Source organism: Grampus griseus (assembly GCF_964374135.1).
Source record: "Grampus griseus genome assembly, chromosome: 12".
NCBI lineage: Eukaryota > Metazoa > Chordata > Mammalia > Artiodactyla > Delphinidae > Grampus > Grampus griseus.
The window spans coordinates 74,020,135-74,042,916 of record NC_139006.1 but is presented as its reverse complement, the minus strand read 5'-3'; the positions used below and the strand labels follow the sequence as shown (position 1 = coordinate 74,042,916).

The window sequence follows — 22,782 nt, the reverse complement described above, 5'->3', positions numbered from 1 at the left end:
GAACTGCAAAAGCAATAAACAGTAGTACAGATTCCAGAAACAGACCAAAGTGCATTCCGCAATGTACTTTATAGTCAGGTTGGCACTGCAAATCCATGGCGGAAAGAGCATCATTTAATAAATGGTGTTGGGACAACGATTTTGAAGATAAACAAATCCAGATCCCAACACTGCTCCTTAAGCCAAAAGAGATTCCAGATGAACCAAAAGTTTAAACATAAAAAACAGAAAACTATTTTTTTAATATAAATTTATTTATTTATTTTTGGCTGCATTGGGTCTTCGTTGCTCCACACAGGCTTTCTCTACTTGCAGCGAGCAGGGGGCTACTCGTCCTTACTGTGTGCAGGCTCCTCACTGCGGTGGCTACTCTTGTTCCGGAGCACGGGCTCTAGGCGTGCGGGCTTCAGTAGTTGTGGCGCATGGGCTTAGTTGCTCCGCAACATGTGGAATCTTCCTGGACCAGGGCTCGAACCCGAGTCCCCTGCATTGGCAGGCAGATTCTTAACCACTGTACCACCAGGGAAGCCCAGCGTAAAACTATTTTGTATAGACTTGAGTGGGGAAAGCATTTCTAAGTAGGGTTATAAAATTCTCATATTTAAAGGAAAAGAGTATTAAATCTGTTGACATAAAAACAGGAAATATATCTACATTAAACTGTAACATTATTCAATAAATAAATAAAGGTAAAGGGCAAACAACAAAAAAGTCCAAATGGCTTACTGAATTTGGTTATTAATTTTAATATTTTTTTCTTTTCCAATATTTATACAGATTATTTAATCTTTTATGGCATTAGCTAGACCCTTCAAAGCAATGTAGAAGTAATAAGTACGTTGACATAGTAGGTATACTTGTCATATTTCTGATTTTAATTCAAATGACTTCTTTTGCACTGTAACTCTTGGTATAATGTTCGCTTTTGTGTTTTGGTAAAACCATACTTAAGTAGCTTTTATTTTTTAATGGATACTGAATTATCTCATGCCTTTTGAATACCTATTAATATGTGGGGGTTTTCTTTTCATTTGTTACTGTAATGAATTTTTATTTATAGATCTTTTTCAATGTTGAACACTTCTTGCATTCCAGGATAAGACTGCTCAACCTTGGTATGTTATTCTCTGATACAATACTACATTTGATTTGTGAATAGTTTATTTGACTGTCCCTGAGTTGGATCCTTTGGTAAGTGTAAGTAAAGTGTTCTTCTGAGTTCTGTGAGCCATTCTAGCAATTATCAAACCTGAGAAGGGGGTTGAGGGAACCCCCAATTTATAGCCAGTCAGTACAGGTGTAAGGGCAGCCTTGGGGGTCTGTGCTAACTCCAGGTAGGTAGTGTCAGAATTGAACTGAATCCAGAGAACTGGAAAATTGCTCAGTGGCAGGTCAGGGGGGCGGTGGGCGGCAGCAGCGCCCACACACTTGGTGTCAGAAGTGTCATGCGTTAATGCGGTTCAGAAGCCAGTTATCTCAGACGCCAGTAAGCTGAGGAGACAGTGCCCCCTCCACTTCCCCCTGGGGCGCTTACGCAATACCAGCTGAAGTGGGGAAAGCAAGTGAACCGCCCTCTCCCTTGTCTTTCTTCCTACTCCATTAGGAAAGCCTGGAGGCAGCGTTTGGTTTTTGTTTTCCTCACACCCCAGGCAACTGGCTTCCACTCACTTGGAAGAAGAAGAATTTCTTCTACCTCTGGAACTAGAAACTTTGCCTTGAATCCAACTCGTTCGGTCAATTTTACAACACCTATTTTTCAAATGAGAGCACTGAGACTTTGACACTTAAACCTAATTTTCCCAAGTTCATACAGCAAAGTGGTGTCAGAGCCTAAAAGTTGTGCTCTCTGCTCAGTTAAATTCAAGACAGTTTGCTTTAAGAAGGGATCTCTGCTTTCAGGGACCACTACTCCATCACCCCCCCTCCATATAAGGCCTTCAATTATTCTCCACACACACTTACCTATCCCTAAATTCACCCACATTTGGAAAGTTCCTCTGGTTCAAAATTTCATTGGGAAGGCTGATGTTCTCAAGTGCTGTTAGAGCAGGGGAGAAGAAAGGGAACCTTCCCTTTAGCATGAAGGGAGAACTAGAAGGTTGGCAAGGACAGGGCGTGCTTAGTCTTCTGGATGTGTCCTGACAGACCCGACAAGAGCTCTTTGTGAAAAGTCAAAGAAGAGAAGGTCCCATGGTAAACAGCTGTGTCCTCCCCTCCCCCAATCTTATTCACCTACCTCCAGAAATAAGTTTTATTCTGACTCGGCCCCAGAATTTGAGTCACGGACACACCCACACATACTTTGCAAGTCTTGGCCTAGATGTTCTGCCTGCTCAGACCTCTGGTCTTCTCTAACTGCTTGGAGATTAAGCTTGGTCTTTCTCACCGATCACACGGTTCTTTCCTCGTTAAAACAACAACACTGCAGCTCAGAATAAAATTGCCACACGCTGCTTTGTGTGGCCCGTGGGGCAGGTCTGGAGAACTGGGCAAGATATCCAGGGCGGTGATTGGGACAATGGGTTTGAAGTGTGGGTCTTTCCTAAAGGAGGGGAATTCTGAGGCACCCGTTAGGAAGCGTACCTGGACTTGTGAGTCTCCAAGACTGGCGCTCATTTTCTTGTTTCGGCCTCTTGTGCAACTGTCCTCATGTTTTAAGTTAACATGTTAGCTTTCTTCACAATGATAGTTTTCACTCTTCCTGAAAAATGTGATGCCAGTGCAGAAAGACATTGGCAGCTTTATGTCCACAGACAGTAATAATACCTTGCTAGGAATGGATAACAATAATAGCACACACTTATGTAATACCTACTATATGCCAGACACTGTTTTAAGTTCTTCCCATGTATTAACTCATTTCATCCACACAGCAACCCTAGAAGGTCAGTCCTGCTATTACCCCTGTTTACAGATGGGAAAACTGAACCACAGAGAGGTTAAGTACCTTGCCCAGTGTCTCACAGCTAATGAGTGATGGGTTCGAAACCAGACTTGATACTCTTTGCTACCACACAATTCCTGCTTCTCAGATGATTTATTTCTGAACAGAGCTCAATAGTCTCAGGCATCAGTGGAAGTACAAGCAATAGTCTCAAACATCAGTGGAAACCGAAACCATCATTCAGACCACAGGAGCCTCCCATTCTCTGACGGTTGTGACGGGTCCCAAATACAAACACAAAAAATGTGAGACAGGCTTTTGGTCAACTACTCATTTCTGAACATCTTCACAGCAGTAAATTTGTGAGAAAAAAAAAATGGAGGAAATTAGTGTGCACACAGATTTTGAAAACTTATTGGGAAAAATGGAATTCTGTTTAAGAAATGCAGTTGACTATTTTCTGAACTGGTTTATAGACACTCAAAACAACCTAAGTCTCCTCTATAAAAGATCTAATATCCTTCATAACAGAAAATAATAATTTGTGCATTATTTATTTTTATGAAGACAGTTCTCTGAATCTCTGTTTAATTATAAATGCAAACATAAAACAACAACCAAAAAAAACTACACAAATTTCAAACCATGAGACATTTACCTAAAAAAAAGGTAGGAAGATTGTTTTTCCCTCCCTGACTCTCTGATCTAGCGTCCCTAACTTCCAGGAAAAAGGAGATAGCTAAACCTTCTATTAAATAGGTACTAATTTTGAATATGATTTTTTTCTTTTCAAGTTTTTCACTGTGGTATGTACCATATATATCTAAGAGTGTTTAAAACAATTTAAAAAATAATTATAAGTGAACACTTGTGAAACCACAACTCGTGACTAGATTCTGGGCCAGGGAATATAGCTGGAAAGGTACACATCACTTCCACCACAGACAGACCTGCCCACAGAGAGCTCCCAGGGGAGATTCTCCAATCTCTCTCCCCTCATCTGTTCTCAGGAATATGATAAAGTGACTGAATTAGTTTGCTCAGGCTGGCTTAACAAATACCACAGATGGGATGGCAGAATTTTTTTTTTCTCACAATTCTGGAAACTAGAAGCCCTAGATCAAGGGGTCAGCATGTTTGCTTTCTCCCAAGGCCCCTCACCTTGGTTTGTGTGGCTTTTCGCTGTGTCCTCTCATGGTCTTTTGTCTGTACATGTGCATCCCTAGTGTCTCTTTATGTGTCCAAATTCCCTGTCCTTATATGGACACCAGTCAGATTGGACTAAGAGTCACCCTGAGAGCCTCCTTTCAACTTAATCACCTTTTTAAAGGTCCTAGCTCCAATACAGTCACATTTTGAGGTACTAGAGGTTAAGGTTTCAACATATGAATGGAGGGGGGACAATTCAGCTCATAACAGTGACCCTGAAGCCAAAAGATAGCAGAGCCTCAAGATGGAAGGATCCTGGGTCCCTGAACCACGCCTTGGAAGAGAGAAGACTAGAGGACCTCTCAACCAGGAACATCAGCATTAGACTTTATGTGACCAACAAATGAAATTTTCATTTTGCTAACTCAGACTTCGGGATTGTTTATAACAGTGAGCTTACACTGAATAATACTCAAGTGAAAGAAAACTCATCCATCCCCTACTGAGTTTATCTCATGAAATCTGATATTAATATACTAGCTTCAGGTGATGACAAAAGAGTGCAAACAAAGAGAACTGATTCACAAGTTGTATCCTCCCAAATTGATTTGGTGAAATTGACCATGCACATTAGGTTCTATAATGAATTAAAACATTAATTAACGCTAAATCATATGAATAATTCATACTAAATATTCTTTAAGTGCAACAAATAGTTCTGGTCTTTATGTGTGCCTGAAAGCATCACAGAATTAACACTTCTGAATTAGTTAATCTACAGGTGTTTGGGAAATTGATCAAGCCTCACATTCTGATGGCTTTAGGATCTCTCCTAGGTCTGTTGAAGTGACAATTGGAAACAGAGGGCCTGCCAACACCCAATATTCTTCTGTTCAGAGGCAGTAAATTAGAATTTTAAGAGAAGAACAAAAGGAACTAGAAAGGCACCTCCCTGACAGCTTAAATGTCCTCCGCTGCTGACGGGAGGATTTCCCACAGTGAGCTCTAAGAAGATCCTGAGCACTGATTTGGGATACAGGCAAGTGATGCTTATGGACAGTCTCCCTGAACGAAAGGACACCTAAGGCATGTAGGAGATGAAGGATGCTCATGAAGAAAGCTGGGAGTCTGGAGGTCCCACAGAAGCTCCCTCACAGCTCCCTGGTGCTGGAGACAGACAGTGGGACTACAGCTGACCCTGCTACTATCCACATCTGCTCCCTGGTACCCGGCCTCACTGATCTCTCCCCTCTTCAGGTCTTCTCTGTCTCGGGGAACTTTATTTCATCTTCATTGGTGGGAGAACTGGCTCTGCTTAACCATCTCTTCCTCCAAATCTTTTTTATCTTACACCTGGTTGTTGGCTTTTGAAACCAAAACCACAAGTGTTTTCTTGTTTCTCTGGTTCTGTTAAGACAGTTCTGCCTGGACGCAACAGAGCTTGGTTTCTGTCTGCCCGCCAGAAGGAAGCTCATGAAGTACCCCACGCAAAACCCAGTCAATATATCACAGCATCTCCCTGCCATGCTATCAAAATAAAGAGCTGGAAAAATGTCGCCCTCATTTCTATTCGGTTGGGGAAGAAAACAGTGAAAGAAAGCTGCAACTTATCTAAGGAAACATTTACAGGCAAAGACAACCTGTCCTCCTGTGGGAACTCTCAGCAAGAAATCCTACAGGAGGATGGGGTCACACTGGACTTGACAGAGAAAACTGCCTGCCATCAGGTAAAATGAAACACTCCTCAGAGACAGCATGAAGTTTACAGGTCACCAGGCACTGGTGTCCTCTTGCAAAAGAAGCGTAGCCCTGTTTGGTGGCATTCCATAGGTGCATGTCATCTAGGGTGTTCAAGTCTGAGCTACAAGCGTGGAAAAAGCTTCCTGTTTAGATGACAAGGCAATATTTAGTAAGGTTTAGAAATACTACATTTGACATAGAATTAAACATGTGCCAGTCCGCGATGGCTTTTTCCCTTCTGTTTCACAGCAGGTTGAACAAGATAAACGTCAACCTTATAGAATGTTTAAAGCATTAAAAAGTTGAAATGATATACAAGTGGTCAGGCCTCAAGACCAGAACATTCGACAAGGCTCTTATCATTGTGAGACCTTTTGCATTTGAGAGTATCAGGAAGTGACAGGTGACTATCAGTATTTTGGCTGCAGCTGAGAGTATTATTTAGGGTGGGTGGAATCCTCAAGTTTTTTCACCCTTTCTCTGAAGATGGAAGGCTCGGAAAAAGACCAGAGGATCTTCCTCAGATCCAGAAACAGCCAAGGATCAGCGTAGACATACACGAAACAGCACTAAGAGCTGTTTTCTGACACTGGGCTTAGTCCAGGGAATCTGAGCAGGAGATGGTAAATGTTGCTGAGATGGATTTTGCTGGTTTGGCTGGTTGGGTAGGAGGGCATTTGACCTGGTTTATTGCTTCATACAGTGCATAGAATAGATGGCAAATCATAGGACAGTTAGCCAAGATCATGAATCTTTGATAGGAATTAAGGAATTACTCATCCCCCAACCCTCCACCTCCACCCTGACATTTTCTCCATGTGGGAACTAGCATCTGGAGAATGAGTGACTTTGCAAGTTCTCCCAGCAAGTTCATTGCAACACTTGGACAAGAACCTGGTTCTCCTATCTCTGAGCCTAAGGTTCTCCCCACTTCAAACTCATCGCCTCTGTGATGGTCGTGGGCTTTATCATAAAAGTCACCAACTGGCCATGAGCCAAGACATCTTCCTTCACCACAAGCATGCCTTCTGCATGACGGCCCGGCTATCGATATAGTCTGCACAATGCAAACTCACGTGAAGGACAATACCGCAACCGTGAGAAATTCTGAGACAGGAAGCTTGATGCACCGCACATAGTGGGTGCTGAATAAGTAGTTTATCAATGAATAAATCAATACTTGAACAAGGTATGGTGTGTTGTCAGGGCATTAGACGCACAAGGAGCAGCCCTGGATGTATTACGTATTTCTTAGGTCTCATATACTTCAAATACTCGGCTGACAACACTAAACTTATTAAGAATGCTAAACATAGACCCCCAATTCGGCTCACTCTTGTGTTCAAACACTTGAAGTCAAGCATCAAAATTCAATATTGTAAATCAACTATGCTTCAATTTTTTTAAAGCGTCAAGATTCAGAACATACAGGATGAAATGAGGGCTGTAATGAAAAGATTTTGTCAGTAAAATACTCTTAAAATTATATTAAAACATTAAAATTTAAAAAAAATCAAAATTGTTTTCAACATATGGAGTGCTTATTTTTGCAACTGCCATTATAGGTAAATTTCTCCCCCTTTTTTATACCTTTCTGCATATTCTGAATTTTTTTAAAATTTTTATTGGAGTATAGTTGATTTACAATGTTGTGTTAGTTTCAGGTGTGCAGCAAAGTGAATCAATTATACATATACATATATCCACTCTTTTATAGATTCTTTTCCCATATAGGCCATTACAGAGTATTGAGTAGAGTTCCCTATGTTATACAGTAGAGCCTTATTAGTTATCTATTTTATATATAGTAATGTGTGTATGTATGTATTCTTAATTTTTTAAGATTAAAAATGTAATTTAAGAACAGCAGACTGGTATAACAAACTAGTGAGTATAACAAGAAAGAAGCAGACTCACAGATACAGAGAACAAACTAGTGGTTACCAGTGGGGGGAGGGGAAGGGGGAGGAGCAAGATAGGGGTAAGAGATTAAGAGGTACAAACTACTATGTATGAAATAAACTACAGGGCTTACCTGGTGGCGCAGTGGTTGAGAGTCTGCCTGCCGATGCAGGGGACACGGGTTTGTGCCCCGGTCCGGGAAGATCCCACATGCCGCGGAGCGGCTGGGCCCGTAAGCCATGGCCGCTGGGCCTGCGCGTCCGGAGCCTGTGCTCCGCAACGGGAGAGGCCACAACAGTGAGAGGCCCGCGTACCGCAAAAAAAAAAAAAAAAAAAAAAAAGGAAAAAGCAGACTATGTTGAGAATTAACTGAAAAGGGTAAAGTATGGTAGTGGCTGTCGCCTGTCAGGTCCTAGGTCCTGGTGATACTGCAGACACAGAAGGGCCCCTCCCCTCAGAGGCCCTCCATTCTAGAGTGGGTATGGGAGTGTTAAAAAAATCAACAAATCTATATCAGGTGGTGAAGAAGGATAAAGCAGGGCTGGGGGCTGGCAAATGATGGCGCAGGTTTTAAAAGGATACTCACAGAAGGCTTCTCTGATAAGATGATATTCAAGCTGGGTCTAAAGGGACAAGCGAGGGACAAAGCGGAGGACTATTTAGGGGACCCTGAAAGTGATCCAGATGAGGGATGACAGTGGCCCTGACTGCAGGAGAACAGAGAAGGGTCATCCTCAGAAGGGACAGCTGACAGAATTGCCAATGGAGCGACATAACGTGAGATGGAACAGAACAGGAAGGTGCCCTGGCGGCGTCAAGACACCTGAGTTTGGCCTGCGTGCACTTTGCTTCAGAACTAGCCAGCTAAAACCCAGGTATCTTGTGAAAGGTGAATGCAGCTGCACTTTTCTGAGCACCTGTTACTTTTCAACACACCATCCTCAGCTTTCCCTTGTCTAGATTCACAACAGCCCCGTTATCTCCATTTTAGAGAAATTATACTTACCAGGTGCTTAATGCAGGAGCTGGCACCCATCAAGCAATGGGAAAGGGTAAACTGTTATTAAAGCAGGGACCTAGAGGCAGTACTTAATCCCTCCCCGTTCCCCGGCCAACAGTACAGTTCCTATCAAACCTGATGTAAGACCCTGTCGCTTAAAATAAAGCAACCGGGGAGGTCTCTGTGCTCAGCTACACTCAGCCCCACCCTGGAAGGCCCCGCAGTGTGACTGAAGAACGCGGTCTGAGTCATCCCAGCTGCCGGCAGGGCAATTTTAAGTCCCACAGGGCCCTGTGCCTGATGAGATCCACAACACCCCACACCCAGCTTTCCTGCCTGCGGAGAGATAAACGACAAAGGGGAAAACCGTGTGTGTTTCTGGGTGTCTGGACAATCAACTAGGGGACAGGGTCTTATCTGAGCCTCTATCCAGCTTTGATTTACGTATCGATGGCAGAGAGAACCCTGGCTTCTACAATACCAGCCTGCAGAGAAGAGCAGAGAAGTGTAGCTCATTAGATTATTTGTGTGGGTAGCTAATTAAACAATGAAAGCGATTTCCATATCTGACATAAGAAGCTGAAATTCTTTTCAATTCTGTTAACTTACCTGTTTGTTTGTTCCCTTTCACTAGCTCTTTTAAAAACATAAAAAAGACACTTCCTGGTAATTACCCTGCTGAGTCACCCAACAACTGTGGCCAGTTTTCAGGATATGATCAACAGGTCTTTGAACAGGTGTATGTTCGATGCCCCATCCGCAACACCTTCCTAGTTGTGGGGATGGTTGCTTGGACTCCCCCTCTCTCACTGCAGCCCCTTGGAAGCTATGCAGTGTCCTCCTCTTTTGTGCTCATTCTTCCTGAGTGCATAATGGTATAGGGAGAGGTGGAGAGAAGCCTCAGGAGCCAGTCCCTCTCTCTCCCCTCACACCCTGTGCAGTGGCAGAATCCACCAGAGGCTTACAGGAAATTCTTGAAATATACACCAGAAGAATCTCAAATCATAATACTCATGGGGCTCAACAGACTCTAGTTCATCATGCATTTATTCTCGTTGTTTCCTCTGAGAGAAATAAGCTAGTTAACTTCTCGTTCTTTAAGATTCATTGTGGTGGTGGACAGACTTTAAAAATGGATCTCAAAAATACCCAGTTCCTGGTATTTATGCCCTAGTAATCCCTTCCCCTTGCATGTGGGTTGAACCTAGGAACTTGTTTCTAATATCGCAAAAGTGATGGGATGTCTCTTCTATGATTAGGTTATAAAGACTGTGACTTCCACCTTATTCTCTCTCTCTGTCTCTGTCTCTCTCATTCTTCTCCAGTACTTGCTCTGATAAAGTAAGCTGGAGAGGCTCATGTGGCAAGACATTGAGGGTGGCCTCTAGCCAACCACCAGTTAGAAAGTGATGTCGTCAGCCCAACAACCATATGAGAGAGCTTGGAAGTAAATCCTTCCCCACTTGAGCCTTCAGATGAGACCATGGCTGTAGTCAACACCTTGACTGAAACCTTGTGAGAGACCCTGAAACAGAAGATTCAGCTACTCTGTGCCTAGACTCCTAACCACAGGTACTTTGCGATAATAAATGTGTATTGTTTAAAGCTACTAAATTTGGGGGTAATTTGTTACAGAGAAATATATAACTTATACACTCATCTCAGGCAACCTCTCTTCCACGAAGACTTCAATACCTCCTGCCAAACACACACACACACACACACACATACACACACACACTCACACACACACTCTTTGTGAGTCTCAGAGCTCCCTCAGCACTTTGTGTTCACCCCTTAGCACAATACTTAAAATATTAATTGTAATCTTCTATTTTTGTCTTGGTCTCCCCCCTAGAGAGACATGTGTTCTTTATATCTGTAGTATCAAATGTAGTTCTTGGCACATATGATCAAAATTATTTTATGGATGAATAAATAAATGAATGAATGAATGAGTGAATGAATGCCATTTTGCTAAGTGATGCAGGGGATTGAAAAATAAATTACATCTCTGTTCCACCTGTAGGAGCTTATAATCAAGTTGGAGAAGCAGACATAAAATTACCATAAATGTGAATGAAATCAGTGTTGTGTCATGATAAGAAAAATGTGCTTTGGAAACATAAAAGATAGGCTGTCCTTTCTGATTGGGGAATCTGAAAATACTTCTTGAGGAAATTACTTTTGACATTGGCCTTGAAGGATAACAGAGCTTTGAGCAGCAAAGATGAGAAGGAAAGGAATCCAAAATCAATGAAAACTACAAACAAATCCTAGAAAGTCAAGAAATCAATCTAGCCGGAGGACAGAGTCAGGCTAGTGCCCATGGGGAGAAGCCAGATGGAGATGAAAATTGGAAGTCAATTAGCTTAAAGGGGTACTTGAGGTCATTACTCTTAGAGAACATGTTGAAAGCAGAACCTTGGGAAACTGACATTTAAAAACCAAGAGGAAAGAGGAACTTGCTAAAAGTTCAGAGGACTTTACATAAGTTTGAAGGAGGAGGTGAGGCTCGGAGGTTGGACATGATGCAACATAAGAGGCCTTGGGATGTGGCAGCTGGGCTGCTAGTGACCTTTAAGAAAACAGTATCTATGAAAAAGTGGAGATGGAAGACAGATTACAAAATGATAAAAATAGAGTATGCTTGAGGAAACCAACCAAGGAAGAGTAGCCTTCGGAGAAGCATCCCAGTGATAACTTGGTAGATCTCCTGTTAAGATTTTTGAGTCTCTGGTGATTTTGATAATGAAAAAACTCATCTAACAAACAACATCTTTATTTGAAATAAAAAATACCTGACCCTATCAATTTGTCTATACCTCTACCAGTAATATGCCAACATAATTACTATCAATTTATAATGTCTTGCTTTTTGGTAGTTCAAGTACTCACTTTTTATTCCAAACAGCAGTTCATTGGGATATTAATTTGCCTACTTTGCGGGCTTTGCTCTTCCATGTACATTATGATTAAAATTGCAGTGGATCTATAAAAACTCTGCAAAAGAATTAAAATTAAATTCATCATTTAACTAGATTTTCTTGAACTGTTTTCAAAAGTTTTTAAACTCCATCACAATCTTGCATTCTTTCTGGATTCTTTTCTTTACTCTTTTTTTGCCTTATAAATTATCCCTATTTTTTAATTGTGTTAAAAGTATATTTCTGGTGTACAAAATAGACTTATGCACTTTAATGCTATATCCAGGCAACTGCTTTAGTCTCGTTCATTTTAATAGGTTACATTTAGATTGTCTTGTATTTTCTATGGTGACAATCATGTTACCTGCAAATACGTGACAATTTTCTTCCTTTATAACTCTTTTATTTTTTCTAATTTTACTGCGGCGACTGGAACTCGAATAGAACCTTGAATACAAGCTCTGAAAAAAAGACCAAAACTGACCCTACCCGACATTTCCCTTTTCTCTAGTGAACAACTTCACAGCTTATAACTGTTAATTCTGGACCATTTGTAAATGTTTCATCTGGTTTTGCTCATCTGTGTCCTCAGCTAAACTGTAAAGTCCCTAAGTCAGGGAGGCTGCTTTCTTCATCTCTTCACTCAGTATGTACTTAATAATTCCAGTAAACCCATGATAACATTCACTTTTCGTAAACTCTTTGTAATCCCCGGAGTATTTTTTTCAGCAACCATTTATTGGGAGCTTACTAACTGCTAGGCCCTGAGCTGAGAGCTTTGCATTCAGGATCTCTTTTAATCCCCTTATGAACTTTTTGATTCCACAGGGCTGGGAGTTATGACTACCACTTTCTTACAAATGAGCCAAAAGTGGGAAAAAGAAGTGGGATATAGATTACTTAGATGGAGAGCCTCAGAGTTAAATCGACTAAAGATACACTTGTAAGCACATTACAACCACACAAGGGTGACCAACTGTCCTGGGCTCGCCCAGAACTGAGGCCATTTCCAGGACATGAGACTTGCAGTTTTAAAACCAGGCACACCAGAACCAGAGAACTTTCCATAATTTTCAGGGATGAAACAATAAAATGTTGCAATGATAAAAGGGGCCAGGAGTTGTGTCCCTTCAGGAATATTTATTATGAAGAGAATTCCGATGTAACTGTAATATGATTGGGGTTGAAAATTATAGTGGAGTATGTTTCCAAACAGGTAGAAATATACACTCTTTCATTTCACCAGCTTATTCTTGGAAAAGTGCAGTTGACGAGTAAGCCACACCTAGAGCCTATTACCACCCTTTTCCCTCCTTTATGTTCATTAAAATCTGGAAGAAAAGCCCAGATTTATCATCCTGGCTGGTACTTTCCCAGGGCCCCAAGGAGTCATCTGTGAAGTATTAGCCTGATTTCCTCATATTCTTCTATAACCACATTTTGAAAGTTAAATAAAAGTTTTAGTCTTGATTTGCGAATTCTCACAAATCTGTCCTTTTTGATGTGACACCAGTAAAAACTTCAAAAGGAGGAAAGGAGACTTTTTCTCACTTTAGTTACAGGTGCTGTATCGTGTTGCACGTCTCTTTTTTTTCAAGTTGTGATGTTTTTCCTCCTCTTCTCTCGGATGAACTGATTAATGTGTACACTGCCTGAAGACAGAGGATCTGGGAATCTCTTAATAAAACATAACCTTCATAAAACCAGAGGATTTCATAATCCACACAACCACCCAGTGCTCCCTGCCTCTCCACCACTAGTCCGAACGGATCATGCAGAGCCCAGACTGGTTAATTTCGATGTTCTCCATTGTTTGCGTTTTTAATAATGGTGGCACCAATCCACCAATTTCTTCTTCCTTCCTCATTACTGCTCAGCTTTGCTGAAATCGGGCAGATACTGGAGGCAGCCGACAAAACACACAAATTGCTGTTTTGACTGGATTCTTTGAATCGTTTTCTTTCCCATTACAAATAGCTCCTGCAGGTCTGCCTCAGTAGGTGCTTGTTTGGGCGTTAGCTGGTAGAATGCGAGCCAGTGGGGAGTGTATCTTTCAGAATTCATACCACACTTGTCCAACACAAAATCCTTCCCGGGATGCGATGCGGCATCACCTTCCCTGCTGGCTCACCCAGGTTTCTTGGAATAATGTGAGCCAGCTTCCTGAGGTTGCATATGCATCGCTGGAGGTTGGGGAGCAATTGGCAGCAGTGCTGAGCTAAAGGCATTCCAACTGGCGAGGCACTTATCGGTATTTTTCATTTAACAGCTGGTTTAAAAATCAACCTTCAACCCTCCAAAAACTCAGGGGTAGAAAACCCTGGCTGCAGGCACTGGGCTGGAAAACAACTAGCTTTGCTCTTTAATGAGGACCCTCCCCTAACCCATCCTGCCGGCAAGAGAGGAGAGCTTTGAGGTCAGAAAGGCACAAGTTCAAATCCTGTGTCTTCTGCTCATTTGCCAGTTAACTTTGGGGAAATTGCTGATTCGCTGAGGCAGTTCCCTTCACTGTAGAACAGGAAAGATTATCGTATTTTCCAATAGAAAGATTGCAAGCACTAACTGAAATAAAAAGACTCGTGTTTCTAAAATGTTGGGCCCACCATGGGTGATCAGTAAATGGTATTTATCTTGAGGAAGTTTTGTTCACAGAAGGACAGACTCAGAGTAGCCCTATGGAAACCCTACGGGTGGACGCCACTCAGGTTCCCTATAGGCAGACTTGACCTCTGTCCTCCCAATGAACAAATTTTCAGTTTCATCTTAGAGGAGAGCCCACACTTCAGAACCCCACGGTTGAAAAGAGGCTTATCCAAATCTAGTCCAAACTAACTCTTGAGGTGATATTGTGTAAATCAGGACCGGAATTTTTATATGAATACGTGAAGGGGCTTCGGGAGATTCAATAGTATTGGTGAAACCTAATACGTACGAGGGGACAATAAATGTTCCGCCATCGCTGAGAGGTTACAAATTAAAAGCAGATGGTCCCATCAAGGGAAAAGCTGCCACTTCCTCTCCGGCTCCACCACTGCCCTAACGCCTTCCTACAAAAGGTTTCATTTTAGTCTAATAATCTTAATTGGGCAAGATCTTCCATAGCTCGGTAAAGAAGCTAATATCTAACCCTCCGTTTTGAAGCTAAAGTTAAGGACATTCACAGAGCGTGACTGAGCCAGACGTCAGGCACCTTCTTACCTCATTTGATTCTCAAGATGGTTTGAAATAGGTGCATTTTACACCATTTTATAAGAAAATAGAAATCAAGTAATTTACCCAGAGTTCCCCCAAGAGTAAATGGTAAAATAACTGACGGATTTGAAAGTCAGGAGCCAATGACAATTGTGGGCGGAGGAACTTTGTGGTTTTGACAATAGCTGGGTGAAGATGTGAAGCTGGAAATGAACACATCTCAGAAGCTCCGTCAGAGACCGTTCGTGAGAGAGCATGACAAAAAGGAGAGACGACTTTTTCTAAAACACTAGAAATATCAAGGGGTTATTTTGTTTATTCTGTTTTCAACCCAAACCCAAGCCCAGGCTCCACGCACTGCGCAGTTTGTAATCACAGAGAGGACTGCAGGAAGCAGTCTGGGACCCGGACTTCTAAGTAAAGGAACCCCAAATCCCGACCTATAACTCTCATCAACTTTCTGACTTTTCTGGTGTTCTAAAAAGTAGGCAATTGGGGCTTCCCTGGTGGCGCAGTGGTTGAGAGTCCGCCTGCCAATGCAGGGGACACGGGTTCGTGCCCCGGTCCGGGAAGATCCCACATGCCACGGAGCGGCTGGGCCCGTGAGCCGTGGCCGCTGAGCCTGCGCGTCCCGAGCCTGTGCTCCGCGACGGGAGAGGCCACAGCAGTGAGAGGCCCGTGTACCGCAAAAAAAAAAAAAAAAAAAGTAGCCAATTTGGAAGAAGACAGTAAGTGGGTGTGACCATCTGACTCCGAATTTGTTAAAGCAATTTCTGAAAGCCCTTAAAAAGAGAAGCTCCAGTTAGTGCCTGGTTTGACTGACAAAGGTTTTGCTCTTGAACCATGACCTGTTACATAAGAATACTCAGGTGATTACACAGCCAGGTGTGTTCTGTCAGGTGACCCCCAACTATGTTCAGCCTCGTATAAGAAGCAGCCCTGACAGAGTGACACCACTATCAGGGCAGCCAGAGCGCATGGGGGATTCTCATTTCCCAGAAAATACAAGTCTGAGAAGTTCCCGCACAGCTTCCTGCGGGACTTAGAATCAATGTTGGGGAGAAGAATCTGGATGATAGTTGGCTTTTTGTTTTTGTTTTTCTGGGGTTTGGGCTTTTTACATCCACTCTTTCACTTCTTTTAGCAAATCCTTCAGTTCTCTCTTAATACTGTCTGAAATGAGGGGGGCGGGTAGGGCTAGGAGTGTGATGGGAGACCTTCTTCAGAGCCCTTTGTCACCCCATTATCTGTTTCACACCAGGAGGAACCCTGCAGATCTGGGTCTCTTGATTTCAGAGGAATGACTCTGGCTTAGACAGGCTATCTCACTCAGGGTCACAGAGCTCAGTAATGGTTTTGCCCTGAGAGTCTGGCTCCAGCATTCCCAAGTGGGGTGTCCTTTGTATCTCATCACTCCCCATTACCATTCTCTTTTCAAGGTGTCAGTTATCTCCTGGGGCATCTTTCTCTCTGTCAAAGGTTTGAGGCGTTTGACAGGATTGTCACCATTTATGCTGTTCCTGCCGTGTTGTGTATGTATGTGGGCAGAGTTATTGCAAGGGATTAAAAACCCCAAATCACAGGCCCCAGCATCTTTAGAGAACAACTTGCTTCATTCATAGATACATGATAGATGATGGATATATAGATGCTTTTCAAATATACAGACTTTGAGATTTTCTTTTAAATATAAGTACAAATCAAAAAGTATTTTTAATTCATAGTAGCTATTTGTCGGTCAATAGATACAATTATGTGGACATCATGCGAATTTTTTGACATTAAAATAGAGTTCTCAGAAAATAATTCTCATACCCGAAGATTGTGAAGTGTGCCTTAGCCTTCCTGTGTGATGCCTTCTACAGTATAAAAGAGCATCAAGGGTACTTTAGCAAAACTAATTAACACCAGTGGCTCAATTCTGGTTATGCAAAGAGGCCTAGGGACACGGCCACGGACAAAAGTTCCTCTGCCAGTGACCCTCACATCAAATCACACATTGACCCCACCCTTGATGAAGCCAATCTCCCCTCCTGCTCCAGTCCTGTAGCTGTCATCTCCCGTTCACCTTCCTCCCTCTTCCCCTCCCTCACCATTTAAGGGAGGCAATTTACATCCCAGGGTTTCAGCAGACTCAGGGCAGGGGCGGGTTGGTGATGTGGATCTTAGATCAAGGCTACAAATTTGGGGTATCTTTTGAGTTCTCAAACAGGAAGGTCAATTGCACCACACCTACTTCTGCACATGACTAGCTTCAGATGAAGCAATACTTGCGGCTCACCCTACCGCTAATTAGATCAGGACTCTCTGTAGGCTACTTTAAATAAATCACTCTCCGGGCATCAACCTAAGGTATGCAGCCGCTCTCAAGACCTATGCCTGGCATTAATTTCCTATGTTTCACTACTTCCTTTCCCAATTAAAGTATAAGTCCCCTGACAGCAGAAATCACGTCAAATTGCCCTGTATTCCCCACTCTCACCACACAACTGGAACGAAGGAGATGGTTCGGTCAGAAGGTAACTGCTGATGGAAGTCAGTTAAAATATTCTGGTTTCATAATGAACGCTCAGTAGCTTACGTGATGAAAAAATAAACACACAGAAAAGAATGGTGGTAATTTTTAATAGTTTACAGTATCAAATTTTATATGTATATATATATATGTATAAATACAGTTACAGACCATAAATATCCCCATGGCAAAATACCTGCCACTAGGCAGACCCCCCCCCAAAAAAAATCTTTGCAACTAAATAAACTAACAGCTTAAGTAATACTGAAGAAAAACAGATGCTGAGGTAATTTTTCATCTAAAGTGACTACAGCCTATATTAAAACATTCTTACTGTAAGAGTTCAAGTAGTTATGAAACCCTTGTCACAAAACCCCCAAATGCAAACTAAACAAAAAATATTTTAATTATAAATAGGTAAAATAAATAAGATTATTCTTGCTGAAAATCAATCATGACAGTATTATTTCTTTTTTTATATATCTGGGGACTTTGTTGATAGCCTGGCCAAAAAAACAATAGAATTCATGAAACCTTTCTCAAAAACTACATATTACTCTAATGCCATATATATATATATATATATATATCTTCAGATGAATATATGTGTATGTATATAAATGGGATTTTCATTCTGGATGAGCAATCTGTTCCTTTAAAAAAATATATATGTATCCCAAATATGAAAACATGCTTAATTTCTCTTAAAAGATCACTGTTATACAATGCACACTGAACCAGTATGAGAAGGGACATTTTCCAGATTTTAGAAACTTCTTTAGAAACACATTTATTTTCTTACCAACAGTTACGTTAGAATATTTGTTTTACTAAGTTATAATTACAGCAGTAAAAAAAAAAAATCTGTCACTTATTTTTCATTATTCCGGGTTATGCAAAAATCCCCATGCTTCTTTATCTTTTAATATTCAACCTGCAAGAATTCCACTGGTACCAAGTAACACTTCAAATTTTTTCAAAGCATATACTCTCCCAGTTCTGAACAGAAACCATACATTTTGAGTAAAAAGAAACTATCAAATTAGTTTATATTTTGTAGTGACCTATGAAATCAACATTCACTATGACATTCAGTGTTCTCAGAAAAAAATTTTACTTTTAACAAGATAATATATATAAACCAAAGATTATACATTGTTCTGGAGTTGTCATCCAAAAGTAGAAACAAACATTGAACATGTTCTGTTTCTTGGCCCCTGCCCATAGTCTAATCATTTATCAACTCCTCATACACTGGGCAGCAGCCTTTAGTAAAAATACTAGAACAAGTCTCTAAGCAAAACCAAAATGTATAAATAATTAATTTCCTATTTTCAAAGTTCTTCCATTCTTGTTTGAAAATAAACAGTGTTTTTTTTTAATGTTCTCACATACCAAACGACTTCTGGAAAACCTCCAACAACAATTCATTTTTGACGTATTCATCTTCGTTTCCAAGGGCATCTGAAAGCAAGTGAGAGCTCCTTCACGTTGTTTGTCTCCATTACAAGGCAGTCTCTCCTCTAATTGATGAAGTTTGCACTTACTGGGGAATCTTCCGTTTGAAAGGAGTCTCTTCATTCTTCATTCGAAAGCTTCTAAAGTCAGGTTCCTGAGCAGAAGAGTTTGGATATCAAATTCACAAGTTTCTGCCGGAAATTCAGTTTGTCTCCAATTCTCCTGAACTGAATGGCACACTCAACTTCAGGATCTGAAGAGGAAAGCGAAACATCAAAGTTGCACTGACAACACTGCAAACTGCAACCAGCAAGAATTAATATGCCCATCCCAGGACGAGTTGAGTATTTATCCCAGGAAGCATTATCTTAACTTTATGTATGCTTGTTTTCTGAATGTGAGAAAGGCTACTTACACACACACACACACACACACACACACACACACACACACACACACGCACACACACAGGCACGCACGATGTAAACGAACATGTGGTGACTCTAAACAACAACAAAAAGTTAAGGCAAGAATAAAGACATTTACTTTGCAATCTTTTTTTTTTTTTTAAGCATCCTGGATGAGGCAAATGTTATCTTACTTTCAAAATACAGACATTTATGTCATACACCACAAAGAGAAAGTGAGTCTCTGCCAGCCTCAGGTGATGTCATCCTTTTCTTTCCCATGTAAGATTGGTTAGGGAAATAAAAGTCAAATTCTAAACTCTTTTATGTTAGTTTCCAGTACAACTTATTTTGTAAAGGGCAATAGTTCTGATTATGCCCTCATAATAGGTAAATCTACATGTATTCTTATCCTCATTTAAACAACTCTGAAATTTTCTCATGAAAGACTCATAAAATCTTATTCTAAAATTAAGTCCACATTTTTTAAAATAACTTAAAATTTACATCTTACTCTAAACCAAATTCTTCCCAATCTGTACCAATCCGCTGCCTCTGTGGAAATGAGTGACGCACAAAACAAACTAACGTTTAATTCACATGTTTACTATTTTTTATGATTAAGGTATTGCAATAAACTGAATATTAGGGAAAAGTAATGTTTATAATCTAATTTCTAAGTAAACTTTTAAAGTAAATGAAGTTAACACCAAACCTATACTGATCCGTAATTACAATTTCCTTGTATATTTCAAAGAGCAATTCAACTTCTTTTTGGTACACTTCAATATCATGATTATGATCACTAAAAATCATTATGATTACAAATTAAAATCTGATTTATTTTGTAAACAGACCCTGCAAATACCCTATTCAGGCTCAAAATAAATGAAAACTGTAAATATATACTAAAGTGGATGTTTAAATCTACATTTTAACCAATTTCTCTTTTTACAAGAGCTGGGTTAAATTTTTGTAATTCCTAAAAAAAAATTCATAATCCCTATCAAGTTCTTTTCAATGAGTGGGATATATTAACATACAATCCTAAAAAACAATTATCATTCAGGCTACCATTTTAGAAGCCCTGAATTGTAAGAGAAAAAATTATACCTTTCATCAAAAAAAAAAAAAAGGCAGAAAATAGCACCTAGTTGTTTCCTTAATCCTTTTTGTTACATCTATAAATGTAACCATGTGTGGTGATGGATGTTAACTTATTATGGTAATCATGTCACAATGTATACATATACCAAATCATTACGTCATACACCTAAAACTAATACAGTGTTATATGTCACTTATATCTCAACTTTTTTACATGTCTTACCATCTAATCAAGTTTAAGAGGGACATTTCTGCTGTCGCTTATTAATGGGGACTAAGTTGGATTGTGAAGGTTATGCGGTTTTTCACAACACAGCCAGAACTCTTGAACATCACGAAAGGTAGACAAAGCTTTCTCCCTCCCAAACAAGAGCTAGAGAGAGCAGCCTGGTGCCAATTTCGCCGTGGTCACATTGGCAATGCACCACTTCCTTTGCACGCCCCATGGGCTCTATAACATTACACTAAGTTTAAAAGGGGCCTAATACCGTCTGATGTAACAGCACTATGAACCACACAGATTTCCAGCCCACAGTCTTACTTGCCTTCTTTGCTACCGACCTGAAGTTATTCGATGGGGCTACATGTGACGGGGAAGGGCGTTGGAAGGGATGGATTAAAAAACATTGCGGACAAACTCCTGTTCTTCTCCTATCCCATTTCTGTAACTAATTAGGGATTGTTAAAATGTTATACTTTTGACAAAGAAGCAAGACTGTCTAGGCTTCTGACCTCGGGGTTCCTTGCGGGGCCTCCGTAACCCTCCAACAGTCCTTTGTGGAAAAGCTGTGATTGTACCAAGCGTCATTACCGCTTTTGTTGGTGAAACAGAGAGAGCAGGGCACCCACCAGAGCCTGGACTCCGGAGGAAGCGGGCCTGTCTCAGGAAGCGCCGGGAGGCCGTGGCGCTCTCTCTCTCGGCCCCGGCCCCACCTGCCGTGACAATTACTTTCTCCGCGTGTTTGTAGCCCGTACCTGCACTTTTTCTCCCCGTGGCCCCGGACAGGGCACGTGGGGATGGAAGGCAGGCGAAATAGAAGCGGCTTTTGGCATCCGCTCAAATGCAGCTACATCCCGATCCCAGAGCCCGCTCCCTCCCCCGCCTTCTCCACGGTCCGGGGTTAAACCCCCGAAGAACTTTCTGGAGGCGTCCCTAAAGCACGTGCAAGGGAGCAGACCCGGCCCGACTCTGAGACCCTGAGCAGACGGATTGACCCTGGCCCGAACAAGACCTCGACCCCGGCCCCCGCCTCGGCCAGTATCTCCGCAAGCCCCAGACGCCCCTACCTGCCGGAGCCCGCGTCGGGCTCTGCTGAGCGCTCTTACGAGCCCTCCTTCCAGGCATCTCTGTAAGCAGCCGCCGGGAACTATGCTACAGAATCCGGGAACTCAGTCCTCCAACCCTGGCACCTTGGGTCTGCAGGACTCGGACTGTGCGCGGGGAGAGAGGGGTAACGGAGCTGGAGACTGCACACCGTCAGCCTCCGGGAAACACCGAGGTGTGGGCCCGCCGCTGCCCGCGCTCCGATATGAAGGGGACTTCCCGGTGACGTAGCGAAACTTGACGCCGGGCCCGCCCCTGTCCCCGCCCCCGCGGGCCGCCGCGCCTGGAGCGAACTGGCGTCCGGGCCAGGCCTGCGGGGAGCCCCGCGCCACGCCGCGCGACCTGCCGGGACCCGCTGGCGACCCGCGGCGGCGCCGATCGGCGGGGTGGGGACCCGGCCCGGCCCCTACACTACTTTCTTGACCAACGCGTCAGCTGCAGGCGCGGCGGGGTCTAGGAGTCGCGAGCGGGGAAAGGTTCTCCTAGCGGGAAAGTTGGGGACGGAGAGGCCTGGAGCTTCGTCCCTATCATAAACGGGCAATTAGAGACTTTCGTAAACAAACCCCGGAAAGAGTTCGGGAAAGGCCAGTTTTCAGACTCAGAGAGTGTGGAAAGTTCCAGAGAAGTGAAATGAAGAGAACACTTAATAACAATAGAAATGGTGCCAGAAGCCAAGGGAGAAAAGTACCAGATTGAAACTGAAACTGCCGGGAAGTGAACGGCAAATTGAAACCCTGCAGCTTGGGAGCAAACACTGTTTGGACTTGGGGAAGCGGGGCGGGGGGAGAGAGAAGGAAAGTGGATGGGAGAAGTGGCCAGTTCTCCGCCCGGGTAAGGGCTGTGATTTTGAAAGAAGAGCATATTCCCCTTGGGTAGGTTTCATTGCTCGTTCCAGATGCTTAGGAACACAAAAAATAGTAGGTCATCATGTAGATAACTTTCAGATGCCCTCGTGGAGGGAGGAACGAGGTATTTGGGAATGTGAAGTTATTTGCCCGATGTCTGGCTGGCCCTTGAATAATTCCATTATTCTAAGGAGAAGGGGTCATTCGGGCTAGGCAACAGATACTGAGGGCTTCGTGCTGAGGGCTTCCTCAGACATTTTCTCACTCTGTCCTCAGAACAACCCGACCAAGCGGACATTCTTACCATCGTGGTCACTTTGCAGGTGTGAAAA

At 42.3% G+C, this 22,782-nt stretch overlaps 1 protein-coding gene across 1 annotated transcript; it reads right to left on the bottom strand.

The window, feature by feature from the left end:
* Positions 1–17,939: 17,939 nt before the first annotated feature.
* On the bottom strand, positions 17,940–21,763 carry PMAIP1 (phorbol-12-myristate-13-acetate-induced protein 1). The gene is made up of 2 exons (XM_082668124.1): positions 21,569–21,763; positions 17,940–19,020 (listed from the first exon to the last, which is right to left on the bottom strand). The coding sequence occupies exons 1-2, from the start codon at positions 21,624–21,626 to the stop codon at positions 18,914–18,916; spliced, it is 165 nt and encodes a 54-aa protein (XP_082524250.1). The 5' UTR covers positions 21,627–21,763; the 3' UTR covers positions 17,940–18,913.
* Positions 21,764–22,782: the final 1,019 nt, after the last annotated feature.

Coding starts and splice junctions, on each gene's coding strand:
- PMAIP1 (XM_082668124.1), bottom strand. CDS start 21,626: ATGCCTGGAAGGAGGGCTCGTAAGAGCGCTCAGCAGAGCCCGACGCGG. Junction 19,021..21,568: donor CCCGACGCGGGCTCCGGCAG/GTAGGGGCGTCT, acceptor TTTCCTCTTCAG/ATCCTGAAGTTGAGTGTGCC.